We start from the raw sequence: 14287 nt of genomic DNA, 5'->3' as shown, positions 1-14287 counted from the left end.
AGCATTAATCCTGTTTCTCTGTGTTACCTGTTAGTATTTCAGTTTGTTTTGTACCCAATAAACCTTGTTATTGTTCTCTTTTTTAAAACTTCTCATCTTTTTGTCAAGTTTTCCTCATGTCTCTGTCAGGTTGCCAACCTCCAAGGGCAGCCCGCAGATCTCCAGGAATTACAACTGATCTCGAGACTATAGAGATCAGTTCCCCGGCAGAAAATTGCTGCTATGGAGGGTGGACTTTATGGCATTATACCCAGCTGAGGGCCCTCCCTTCTCCAACCCCTAATCTCACCAGGCTCCACCCCCAAATCTGGAATTTCCTAACCTGGGGCTGGTAACCCTAAGCCTCTGTTGTCAGCCACAAACAGCTGTCACATCCAAAGCAAATTCTATCTCAGAACAGTATCCTTGCTGGAATCCCTGATAAACAGGGAAGTTGGCTAACTTGAAGGGAGGAGTATCTGATGAAGTGAAGTGTTAGGACTCTTTTTAATTGTGCCCTATTTTTAAACTTCCTCTTGTATGAGCAGCCACCCCATACACCAATATTTGGAGGTAGCCATTGTTTAAATCGTTTAAATCTGTCTTTCCCCAAATGAGTAATGAAGACTCCTTTTCCATCTGCATGGAATTCCCTCCCAAGAAATATATGATAGAGTAGTTTTACCCGGCTCCCCAAATTAAAATGTTTCCAGCAGGCACTTCTAGTGTGTAGCTGGGAGGAGGCTCGTATTTTAGAAGCCATTTTTTTAAAAACAAGTTGTTAATGTTTGAAAAGCTACAATTTTAATAATCATGCTTTATGGAGGCCGCTTTACCTGTAGTTATTTTATATGTTATTAACAGTTCCCAAGAGTACTTTTGCACCACATGGAGGGATATGATTTTTTATACAAATACATAAATAACCAATATACATCCATCTGCGCATCATGGCCAGTATGTGTTTTTGTACCCACACCGGTGGTAGCACAGGAAGTCCACTGGTTATTCAGAGGCTGCAGTGGAGAATGGAATGGACAGGAACAGAGTACCCCAAAACATGGATCACTAAATAGTGCAATTTTGTTTACTCAGAAAAAATTAAGTGCAAGTTTAATGGGACTTACAAGTAAGCATGCATAAAACTGCAACCTGAGACAGTTTCCATTCACATTACTAAGGGTCTAACTACTTGTTACACAGTCCTCATGTGATGTCTACCACTTTATTTATTTATAGTCTGCCTTTCTCACTGTGTCTCAAGGCAGATTACACAATAGAAGTCAGTAAGATAAACAGCTAAAACACTCACTGAACAAATACAATAGGATATGGGTTGTAGAAATTTGAAAACATCGTAAATCCAAACACAGAGGTGAAACATTTCTGAAACTAAGCATATGTAATTAAACCTTTTCTGAAATAGAAACTATCCAATAGGAGCATATCTACATCAACAGAGAGTACCTAGTAGAACACTCAACAGTCCTGATCCCTTTTTCATTTCTTACAGGACAGCCCTATTACTTGAGTATGAAAGCCCTCCTGAATAATTCAGTTTTGCATAGTTTGTGGAAAGCCAGGAGAGTGGGAGCTTTTCTAATCTCCTCAGGTAGGCCATTCTGTAAGGTGGCGGATACCACAGAGAAAGCACATGCACAGGCAGCTGCAGATTTTGCCCAGCTGCAGAGTGGTACCTGCAGAAGACTCTGTTCAGATGAACAAAGCTGCCATGACGAAGCATGGGGAGAAAGCGGTCACCGCCAGTGCCAGGGTTTCTGGCGCCCGTGGCCACCCCCCTGTGCGTGTGAGCGCCCCTGGCCTGCGTGATGATGTCATCACACAGCAAAGCCAGGCCCATTGGCCGGCGGGTGGCTGGGGCAGCGCGTGGAGGCTGCCCGCACTCTGCAAGCCACCCCGGCACCTGCCACGCCTGGCCCGCGGCTGCTGCGCCCAGCCGGGGGCGTGTGGTGGCGGCGGCGCAGGGCTGGCCAGCTGCAGCAGCTGTGGACCAGCCACGCCAGCTCCGTGGCACGCGCCTCCGCCCCTGGCACCCCCTCCAGCACCCCCTCCGGCCCCGCAGCGCCTGCCTCACTGCCTCAATGGTGGTGCCGGCCCTGAAAGTAGTCCTGCAGATATGAGGGACTAAGGACATGAAGGGGTTTGTATGTGATAATCAAAACCAGGGCTTTTTTTCTAGGAAAAGAGGTAGTGGAACTCAGTGGGTTGCCAGCACAGGGGGCAACTCTTGGTGGGAGGTGATGCCCCCGGTACCACATGCGTGTGTGCAAAGTGCGCGCACATTCCCAGGATGAATGACATAACTTTGGGTCAGCTGGAACAAGGGGAGAGTTTTTTAAAGTTTAAATCGCCCTTGGCAAAAATGATCACATGGCTGGTGGCCCTGCCCCCTGATCTCCAGATAGAGGGGAGTTTAGATTGCCCTCCATGTCACTCCAGTGACACGGAGGGCAGTCTAAACTCCCCTCTGTCTGGAGATCAGGGGGCGGGGCCACCAGCCATGTGATCATTTTTGCCAAGGGCGATTTAAACTTTAAAAAACTCTCCCCTTGTTCCAGCTGACCCAAAGTTATGTCATTCATCCTGGGAATGTGCGCGCACTTTGCACACACCCATGTGGTACCGGGGGCATCACCTCCCACCAAGAGTTGCCCCCTGGCCACCAGCCATGTATCCATTTTCAAGAGGTTCCAGAACTCCGTTCCACCACATTCCAGCTGAAAAAAAGCCCTGATCAAAACTTTGAACGGAGCTCAGTAACAGATGGGTAACCAGTGGAGTGACTGCAGAATGAGAGTAATATCCATGTTCCGTCTACCTCTGAGTTGTGGCTTTCTGCACCTATTGGAGTCTTCAAGTTGACTTTGAGGGTAGAGTGCATTACAGTAGTCTAGAGTGCATTACAGTAGTCTAGTCTTAATGTTATGGCAGCATGAATCCAGGTGGCCAGATCAGCTATGTCAAGATAGGGGGCTGGCTTGCAGACTAGTCTGAGTTGGTAGAAGGCCTTTTTTGCCGCAACATTTACTTGCTTCTCTAGCAGCAGTGCTGGATCCAGAATAACCGCTAGGTTATAACCAAGTCAGCCAGGGTCAACTGAGCTGTTTCCCACGATGAATTCAATTCCTAAGCACACAAGGGCCTGATGCAGATCAGGACTGTGGCACACAAAGAGAAAGCGCTTAAGCCTTCCTTCCCCTGCACTATTTTCCCAATCTGAAATGGCACGGAGAGGGGAAGGGCACTCTTTGCCCCATGCAGGAAGCCAACATATACCCTCTTAATGCAGTTAATATGGGAAGGAACTCAGAAGGGAAACTGAATATACATTGCAACTAATCAAGTCCAGGACAGATTTAAAACAAAGTTAATGTAATTCTCATTCTTGAATATAACCTAAGCATAAGAATGCCTATAAAACATTAGGTAAGTCCTAATAAAATATGTCATCCAGACTTGTGCAGATGTTCACAAAAGTTACTCCCTCAAAATTTCCCTCACCTGTTTGCCAAATAATACCTGTTGTAATCACATCTGGCACACCTAGGACCTGAAAGAAATTTATCCCCAAACCCTAAAAATAACCACCTCATCTAGTTTGTACACCCATCACCACCAGGCTGCCTGGAGACAATTTTTGCTCACTTTGGGTGAGTGATTAAAAGCCTTGTACAATATCATTACTTCTTAGGTAAGAGAGAACATATTCAGAATCATGGCCTTTCGCTAACCTGGAAACAACTGCTGTTTGCGTAGGAGCAGCAGTAGTCCCTCACTCTGGGGCAGTTGCCACATAATTTTTTTGCCAGCAGCCAGGGTGATTCTCCTAGCTATTTGCTGAATGAACACTCTATAGCAGTCAGAACACAACCCACATGGAGTTTCTAAAAACCAAGCTGCTTTGCTTCATTTCCATTAAGAAATGCAGTCAATAAATGCAAAAGCAGGTGTGTGATGACATATATAATCTTTGCATTTGTCATAGCAGGAGATACACCTGGGTCCAGGAATCTGAACCAGGAACCTCTGGGCTGAGACCTAATCTAATAAACTGGCCAGGAATATGGGTGCCCAGATGCCAGAGCCTTCTACTAATACTGCTGTAAAGAGGAATGTGCTACCTTGATTGGCTAGGCAGATATAAATCCAATTTATCAATTACATTTTTATCTTGCTTTTCCTCCAGGGAGTTTAGGACAACATATGCAGTTCCATCACCTGTTTTATTCTCAGAACAATCCCATGAGGTGGGCTGGATCACAACAAGATGATTGGACCAAGGACACCCAGAGATTTAATAGATAAGTATGTATTTGAACCCAGGTCTCTCCAGTCCTTGTTTGATATTCTAATCATTATACTGTACCATCATTCCACACAGCTAAATGAGAGTTGGCTAGCCTTCTGCCTTTGCTTGGTTAGTTGAGCAGTACTTTCTACTTGCTGTACTCCTTCTATATTTATGGGCCAGCCCTGACAAGATGGCTCTTATTATCCCAAAAAACTCAATCAGAAATTTTGCAACAGGTTTAGAAAACTGTGCATCTCTGGTCTCATTTCTCCACCCAAAAAAATTCTGCATACCATATACCATATCCAAAGCTAGTACATTAAGAAGGATTCAGCACGGCAATTTCCCTGAGATTCTGTTTTCCTATATGCACAGGGGGGGGTTTCCTCATGGAAGAATAAGCAGACATGAATCCTTCCCTTATGCCTCCACATCCTGAAGTAGTACAATCTACAAAAAGTTTTAATTCTTTTTTCTGCTGCATGAACTATCTGTTTATAACCCACCTTTCCTCCAAGGAGCTCAAGAAAGTGTACATGGTTCTCCCTCCATTTCAGCCTCACAACAACCCTGTGAGTTAGGATTATTTTCCAGAGATCAGACCTACTTGATAGAGACACGTGTCTATGAGAAACCTGTTTTTATGGCTAGGTTCAGATGTGAGAGGAAACCTCACCATTACGTGAACAAATTTCAGGGATCCTCAGGGTCACACACACTCTCTTTCCCTCTTCCTCCACCTCTTCCTCTTATGTACAGCTATTTCTGCCATTTTAAGCAGAGTTACACCCTTCTAATTTCACTGACATCAGTGGTCTTAGCAGGGTGTAACGCAGCTTAGGATAGCACTGTTAATTAATGGATTTCTACTTTCACCACATATCACAATTTGCCATTATATCTGAACAAGTAAATTAAGGGTTTGCGCTGTCCCTGCAAACTAGGATTTCAAACAGTGGTTTATTTCTTGTTTGGAATCCTGGCGCTTGGGAAAAGAACAAAGTATACTTCATTGGCTCAGATGCAACATCAAACAGTGGTTTGCCATGGAAGTGGAAATCATGCATTAGTCAGTCGCGCACAAAGGTGGGTGGTGGGGAGGAAATGTTTGAGTTCAAGGATCCCCCAGGCCCATTCATGTAGCAGCCAATCACAATTTGCTGTTATTCTTGAACAGAGCCTATATTGAGCATAAAAAATGGGGTATACCTGGACATCTGGAATTTCAGAATGCAGTGTTCCATCTTCCTTGTATGTATAAACTGTGAAGTCTTTAGGCAAAAGTCCTCTGGCATAGTTGAAAGACAAAGGATACAAATAATTTACTTTTAAAATCAGGAAAAAGTCAATATAGGAAAAGGAGGAGGGCTCTGAGAAGGGAGGCAAATCTTTAAAAAGTCCCCCGAGTAAGTAACATATTGAATCCCAATGCATTCTGAAAACTTCAGCAAGGGAAACAAAGTGTGGAAGGTTGTGCACACAAATACGTGAACTCTATGCAATAAGTTCTGATGCTGAAATTTTTGAAGTTTTTCTCCTCTTCTTTTTTTTAAAAAGTAAAAATAGACCCAGCCCCAAGGGGGAAAGTTGTACTGTAAAAAAAAGAGAGAGAGAGAGAGAGAGAGAGAGAGAGAGAGAGAGGGAGAGAGGCCCACAGACTGCTAGCCTGGCTGCCCCCACAAAAACATTTCCTACTCCTCTCCCCAAAATAAGATGATAGAGGTTTATAAAGTCCATACATAAATAGCTGGGAAACAATGATTAGGAAAAAGAAATGCTTTAAGAACTGGGCTGTGGAGAAGGTTCACCAGGGGAAGTATCAACACATTTCACAATACATTTTCAAGGTATAATGGCAATTTCTCCTAGTGATTTTTTGCAATACATTAAAGCAAAACCATGTATTTAAATAAATTTGTTACAATTTAAAAATGAACAAATGGCTAAAAGCAAACTGAGCACGTGAGAGCACAGCAAGCAAAAACTAATATCCTTGTGGAAATGTCACTTCCTTTACCAAAATTAAGTCAGTAAGTTATCACATGGGCCAAGTCAGAAATGCTTTACTGGCATTTGGGAGGGAAGCAGATAGGATGGGTGGTATCAAACCTCTTTTGACTGTTTCCTCAGATGGCTCTAAGGAAATCTGTTGGCTAAGCATTTTGTAGGTCATACACAGGATCAGGGAAAGAACTCACCGTGCCAATTTCTGGCAATCTGTAATATTCAAAAGGACTTTTTACTCAGATAGGACAGCTATATTATAGGGAGGTGGTCTCAAAGAGAAGCTTCACTAACAAGTTAAGGACCATAGATTTCACCACTATGTTGCCTTACATACTATCTGTTGCTTTCAGTATGTGCTCCTATGTACTACTACTGCTTTAAGTATGACCCTACTGAGTAGTTCTATGTTGTCTAATGTCAGTCCTAGAATTGCTTATGCTCTGTTTCAGCATTTCTTCAACTCTGTATTGGATTTTTTGCTAATGTTATGTCTTTGTAAACTTGCATTTATTTATCCTATGGCATTGTTTATTGAAATATGTTTGATATTGACTGTACTAATCTCACACTATGTAATCCACCTTGAGTCTCAGTGAGAAATAAAATAAAATAAAAATAAAAATGAATATCCAGGAAAAAGGAAATAAGCCCAACCCCACATAAAAGAAGTCATTTACTTGTTTCTTTGTAGATGAATTATACGTTTCCTTCCTTCAACTTCAACAACATATGATAACTTGTCCTGAGGAAAACGAAAGAGAATATGTCAGCCACCCAGTTCTTTTTGAGGCATCATCAATTAATCACTCCCATGTGCTACTATCAAAATATGAAAATAATGGGGTTACAAGCTCACTTCAGACATTGTACAGAAGAACCAGTTTGAGCTCCCAAATATTAAACAGCCAAACCCCGGCACAAGGCCTCTTAATCTGTTTTTTCTTCCTCTCACCACTCATATTCAGAAGATGGCTTCCATCTCTGTGGTAGAGTTAGGCTTTAGCAGGTAAAGCCCTGACCATAATAATGGTTTGACAATTCAATCAGACTATGGATTGATAAGGCATCATTTCTGATTCAGGTTTGACTGTCAATTACAAACAACTGTTTGGCGTCCTTAACCATGGTTTCCTTAAATGAACCTTGGCATAATGTCCAAATTGACTCACCAAAAAGGAACATTGTTTTTTCTAGTCAAGTACTGTCTACTCTGATAGATGGCATTTCTTCAAGTTCTCAGCCCTACAATCTAAGATCTTTTTAACTGAAGATGCTGGTGATTAACTAGAGACCATACACACACTCTCTCTACTACCAAGTTATGGTCTCTCTCCCAGGTGTTAAGATGTAATATTATTATTATTATACTACATCACAATAATGCTTCTGCCTGATGTACATTATCTCAGTACCGAACTACTGCGGTATTGTTATCTCTGCAGTTCAGATCTAAGAGCTGCAGCTGTGAGAACCGAGCTTGGCTAGGACCACCTAATAAGTGCCTAACTTTCAAGCTTACAGTTCATATTCTTATCTATTACATTGCAACAAGAAGATGGCAACATCTTGATGCACGTAACAGCAAAGAAGACTTCTATGGATGATTTAATTCAATTTAAGGTCCCCGATGCATTTTGCAACCTCTGGGTGCTATGCCTTGCCCCCTTATCTTTAGAGTTAGCAACCTGGGGATTTCTCTTGGGTTATACAATTGTAAATAAATGTGTACTTTTCACATATTATATCTATCCTTGTTTCTTCTGCACACTGATACTACCTGCTACTCTTCTTTTTGACAATACCTCTCCCCATCTACTCCGTTAGCTTATATCCCTATTCCAGCAAAATGGATTTCCCTCTTCACCCTATCAAATCCTCCTCAGGGATTTGAACCCCCGTCTACCCAAGGTAAAGACAGATGTAACATTTAAGAAGAAGCCACTGCAAGGTTCCCTACTTCTCCATTTTTACAACAGGTACGCATTGTGTCAAATCAAATATTTGGTCTACTGTCAGTTTTGCCTCTCTTTCCAAACCTCTGATGGACTGCCTACATCTTTTTAAAAGAAAAGCACCCCATGTTTACACAGCCATCCATTATTGCATTTTTAAAACAAAACAACTCAAACACTGTTGCAAAACTACAGATGTCTTGCTAACATCACAGGCACTAATTAGTTCTTCTCACAGCCTGCTTTTGCTGCAAATTTGTGTAACAGTTGTGAGGGTTTTTTCCTTCTAAACTTCAACCTGAACAGGAACATATATACTAAACACACTGAGAATGCTTACAAATCAATCCGATTGCTCTATGGTTATATCTATCTTCACCAGAGACTGTCCTGACTCTTTAATTGATTCAGGAAATATATCCATTGATGATTTTGCAGTCCAAAATACCTGTGCCAAAGAGGTACCAGACGCTTCTCGTCGTTCTCTAGTAACCCTCTGGGGGACAATAATGTCATAGGAAGACAGATGTGATAATTGCTGAAAGCCTGAAAAGAGATGGGGAAATGTTAAGGAATTAAATTACAGCTAAGCTAATTGCATCTGTAAAACTAAATATCTTCTTTACAGGAACCACTAAAATAAGTGTACATTAGGCTAGTTCACATTTAAAGTGACAGTCATTTCTAACTTCTTGGTATTATGATAAACACAAAAGATGCACTTGTAGCACAGTCTTTAATTGGTTTAGAACTCATTCTGTCTGTCCAGGGAGCCCTGGGAAACATAGTTCTCTGAGAAGGGGGACAGGATAGGGCTCTGTAGCAGAGAATTCTCAACATTCTCACCAAACTACAACACCCAAAACTCTTAGGAGGAAACCATAACAATTTAGCTGGTAAAAAATGGTAAAGGTAGTGCCCTGTGCAAGCACCGAGTCATTACTGAGCCATGGGCGGACGTCGCATCATGACGTTTTCTTGGCAGACTTTTTACGGGGTGGTTTGCCATTGCCTTCCCCAGTCTAGCTGGTATAAAACTGATTTAAAGGATATGCCCAGAAAGGGAAAGTTTTACATGCTCTTAGTGAACATGAAGCCAAGAAGCTGCAACTAGCCATATACTCCATAGCATGTGTGTATTGTCTGTTTTTACATGGTCATGCATTCCAAGTTTCCACAACGATATCAAGCAAGTGCAACATTTATCTGAGAGTTTCTGTTTTTACAGACAATCACACTTTAAATTATTCACTCGTTTTCAAGTGGCTGGCACGGGTGTCACAAAAAGTGTGGAACTGTTTTAGAGCTCATATGGGCAGGAAGCAGCTTTATTCATAGATGCCCAACCACATATCCATCGTATGCAAGCAAATTACGGTTGCCTCAATATAATGTAACATTTTACATTTTGTGGAATGTTCTCCATAGGAACTGTACTTAGGGTTGCCAAGCTCCAGGTGGTGGCTGGAGAGCTCCTGGAACTAAAACTGATCTCCAGGTGACAGAGATCATTTCCCCTGGAGAAAATGGCTACCTTGGAAGGTGGATTCTATGGCATGATATCTAGCTGAGATTCCTCCACTCCCCAAACTCCACCTTCCCTAGGCTTCACACACTAAATCTTCAGGAATTTCTCAAACTGGACCTGGCAGCCCTAATTACTATATGAAAGCCCCTTCGTGTCCCTTTCTGGTTTGGGGATTGGTGGGGGAGGGAATGGGTCTTCCACACAGCCTACCTGGTAAGCAGTTCAGCAAACAGGGTCTGCTTGGGAATCCAGCCTCAATATCACAAGGGGGAGAAGGAGGGTGTTATTGTGCTGTTCTTGAATTCTAATGTTTTTTATTATAACTTGCAAGCTATCTTAAGCCATGAGAAGAGACAAGATAGAACTATTTCAGTTAATCAACAAATAACCCACGGTCATGCATTCCAAGTTTCCACAACTGTATCAAGCAAGTGTATGATTTAGTATCTCATGCAACGTTTATCTGAGAGTTTCTGCTTTTTCTTCCCTTCTGACCAGTGTGCCTAGTCCTTCTTGCTACTGATTTGAACATCAGCATGCACCTACAGCAATCTCAAAAGTGAAGGTTAAGCAAGAGTTCCAGTGTGTGGGGGTGGGGGTGTGCTGCTTCAGCTCTCTACGTTTTATGTTCCTATACTTACAAAAGCAAAATAAATTACGGAAGCAGAAAAAAGGAGTATCTTAATTTACATAATTTAATTCCAATCACAAAGATCTGGGTTTTCTCAGTGCCAAATCCTGAATGCAGTGACCAAACGGCATGTCATTCAGACATCATGTAATTGGAATCATCACAAAAGCCATCCAATGAAAGCAAAACGCTGCTATCAGTAACAATTCTCAAAGATACAGGGAATTTCTACTGTCATACAGCGTAAAGACAATGATTCCCCAAACTGAAGACAAAAGGCACAATCAAAGAGAATGACATAATGAGAGCTCATTTCAGACCAGACACTTCCCGCAGACAGTGGTACTGGCTGCCATGGCAGAAATCTAGAAGGGGTTTGAGTGCAACCAATTTTTACGGCTCACGGCAATGGAATGCATAAGCTCACCCGCTAAACTCTAGGTTTAAACACAGCATGGCCTGGGATGTGGGTGGAGTTTAGCATTATTCCCTGGAACAGTCTCATTCCACATTTTCTTGCAGCTTACAGGTCTTTCCAGATCACCAACGAGGTCACCTACCACCTCATACTAACTGACAGCAGCGCAGGAGAACAGAAGAAAACAAAACATTCCTAACTGCTCTCCCGTGCATCCGGAGAAGTGAGCTCTGACTCACAAAAGCTTATGTTGTAATCAATGTTAGATTTTTAAGGTGCTGTTTGCCTATTCATTGCAATCGAGTACCAAAAGGACCCTGACAAATTATCAGTGGCACTTTCTGGAAATATTCAAAGGATATTCAAAAAGCAATTGTGTATGACCCTCCCTCTCTGCTCTCCTTTCCTCCATCACTTCAAATATTTGACAAAACTGGACAAGAGTAAAATAATACACAATCAATAAATGACAGATCAATCGACTAGCATACCAGTCTCTAAAAGTTACTCTACTGGGCAACAACAACAGAGCTCTGTGCAATTCCTATCATTTTTTTCTTTGCTAAGCTACTGCAAAATTTTCAAAATCTGAAGCTCAAACTAGGTAAGGTGGTGGCAATCATATTTATTTACTCACACATGAGTAAATATATAAATAAATAAATAAATCTTTGATATCAACTGGAGTGTACAGGTGAGGGGAACCTCCTTCTCCCAACCTCTCTCTACTTTATCAATCCAGGTACTTTTTTCCAAGCCTGGCTGCAACACCAGAAGTGAATTAAGCAGGGAGAAATGTACCTGAGGCTACAGAGCACGGAGAGTTAAGGCTTAGGATGGTTCCTCTCCCTTTCTTGTACATCCTTTTAGTATAATAATTACACATACATTCCCTGTACTGCTCATTTTATAGAAGAATAGAATTTCTCATGGTACAAACAAAACAAACAAAAATAGCTGCCACTATCTCGCCTTGTTTGACCCAAAATCTTGGCAGAACTATCCATCTATCTAAATCCTGTTTTTCCTACCATATCTGGTGGTACAAGATGGCTTATCAAAATAAGCAACTCTTTCTAGGTTCCTTGAAGCAGAATCCAGCTGTATATTTCCATACAGAATATACTTACCTCCAACCTTGACACACCTACTGCTTGAAGAAAGACCTCAAGATAAATGAAAGAATCTGTATTCTTTCATTCATTTCGAGAACTTTTTTCAAGAATTGCACTGTTTTGTAATAGATTTGCTCCAACAGTGCAGGCTCTGCTAGTCCAACAAACATTAAAATTAATTAGCAGGCTTCTTAAAGACTTTCCCTCCAATTAGCCACCACTGAAGGAAGTACTTTGGTTGTGTTTCTGCATGCATCTAAAGTATTGATCCAACTGCGTTTGGGTCCAGAGAGACCCCCTTCTCAGAGGAGGTCACTCACCACAGCTCTGCATGCATCACTGCTCTAGGCATGCCTCCTGCCAAGCAGCAGGCACTTCTAGAGCAGAAACTCTCACAGGAATACAGCAGATGATCTCCCTTGAGAGCAGGTAATCCCATTGGAAAGAATAAAAGTAAACCTTCTGAGGTGTAAGAATGCAGTGTGCTTCCCACTATAATTCAGAAAAATAGGGTGTCCCAACTATCAGAATTCTGGGGAAGTGAGACATATGTGCTGTTTTAAGCAAGTGTGCATTTCAAGTGTTCTAGGGGATTAGTGCAGAAATCACAGGTTGTGATTCAAAAAGTGCATTCTGATATATCTGAAAGATGCTATTCCCAATTCTGATCAAGATATAAAACTTTAAATAGTAGTGGGAAACAATTTTTGTGTGCAGCTGACTTACAGCAATCCCAAGAGACATTCAGAGGTATTTTGCCATTGCCTGCTTCTGTGTAGCAACCCTGGCCTTCCTTGGTGGTTTCCCATCCGAGTACTAACCAGGGCCAACCTTGCTAGGCTTCCAAGATCTATCTAGATCATTCAAATCAGGGAAGAAGTGAAAATAGCTATGGGGGGGGACCTTGCTGTTTAAGCACATTTACAAGCTCACCTTCCTCCACAAAAACCTAGATGCCGCTATCTGATATCCAACTGTAATATAATAGCCTAGCTCGTGGTATCCATGATGAAGTTAATATATTATGAAAGAGCAATAAAGAAAGCTTAAATTTGCTTTTAATTATAAAGAGATTCAGTCTCTGTTCCGGTCCTTACAACCCCTAAAGAACTGAGAATTTGACCATATTTATTTAGAAGCCAGTCCTTCTAATTTCAGTGGAACTCCTGAGGGTTACAAATTGCTCAGAGTTCTACGGAATTCAGTTCCTCTGCAAACTCTCCATCTTCCTTTAGTAAGCCTTTCACCCTTTTGCCACCCAAGGGCCCCGCTACTCCCAAGGATAATTTCCTGCTTCTGATGCATTTGAGACATCAGACCTTTTCGGAGAAGCTCTCAGATCAACAAGCTGTGGCAGCGCATGATGCTACACATTTTGTGGAAATGGTGGCATAGCACAGCATATTATAAGCACTGCACTGCCATCAAAGGAAACAATGAGTCCCCTCTGACTTTTTGATGGGAACTTAGGTTAAACTCGTGCCAGTAACACTATTGCAGGACTAGCACACTCACCCATAAAGAACGCAGAGTACCAGGCAAGGAGATTCTCAAGTCTCCTGGTCCCTTAAAAGACTCTCCCGCAAACTCCCACTCCAAACACTTAAGCAGAGCCTCCTTTCCTTCACTCGTTCAAGCCTCTCCTCAAAACCCCATCACTCCTATTTATTCTATACAAAAGAATAAATAATATTTTGCCCACCTTTCTTGGTGAACGAAAAGATTCCAAAATACAGAAACAATGCCGTCAAACAGCAGAAGACACATTTTAAAATGAAGTAAGACTAGAAAACAAAATTAGAAAACAAGTGGGGATCTGCAAGGACTTGCTGGGGGCATCTTATTTTACCCTCCCCCACCAGGCCTCTCATCCTTTTCCTGCTTCCTTTTGTCCTTCCCACCCACCTTTCTCTGTTTCCCTATCTTCACCTTTCCCCCTTTCTCCACCGTCCAGCAGCTTTTCCCCTATGGCCAAGTTGCAGGGTGCCGGCTTGCGCCAGGCCAAGCTACACGGCAAGGAGCCATTTTTCCCTGTAACCCCCTTCCAACTATTTCCTCATTTCCCCCTCCTTGCAGCCTCTGTGTACTTACCTTTCCCTGCGGCCTTCTCTCCTTCAAACCCATTAAACAAATTACCTTTTATTTGGCACCCATCTTCATCGCCATATTCTCCACACAACAACCCTGAGAGGTAAATTAGGCTGACTGTGTGTGACTGAATCAGTGAGCTTCCAAAGCAGATGAGTGATTTGAACCTGGGTCTCCTCGATTCTACTCTGAAACTCTAACCAGTATACTACGCTGGCTTCTGAACAGCAGCAAGCAACCAAGCTTGGCTGAGACGT

The 14287-nt window shown here is 42.2% G+C and overlaps 1 protein-coding gene across 4 annotated transcripts in view; it reads right to left on the bottom strand.

Moving 5' to 3' along the window:
* Window positions 1–14287, bottom strand: part of ADAM9 (ADAM metallopeptidase domain 9) — a 73847-nt gene that overhangs the window by 36897 nt on the left and 22663 nt on the right. For all 4 annotated transcript variants that reach the window (XM_054997734.1, XM_054997736.1, XM_054997737.1 and 1 more), the window contains exons 2-4: window positions 8699–8796; window positions 6976–7040; window positions 5501–5579 (exon numbers count right to left, since the gene is read on the bottom strand). In XM_054997734.1, the coding sequence (XP_054853709.1) occupies window positions 5501–5579; window positions 6976–7040; window positions 8699–8796 (242 nt within the window). The remainder of the gene's footprint in view (window positions 1–5500; window positions 5580–6975; window positions 7041–8698; window positions 8797–14287) is intronic.

The sequence above is a fragment of the Eublepharis macularius genome, chromosome 14 (assembly GCF_028583425.1).
Source record: "Eublepharis macularius isolate TG4126 chromosome 14, MPM_Emac_v1.0, whole genome shotgun sequence".
NCBI lineage: Eukaryota > Metazoa > Chordata > Lepidosauria > Squamata > Eublepharidae > Eublepharis > Eublepharis macularius.
Note: the sequence above shows the minus strand (reverse complement) of the source record. Positions and strands in the feature narration are given on the sequence as shown.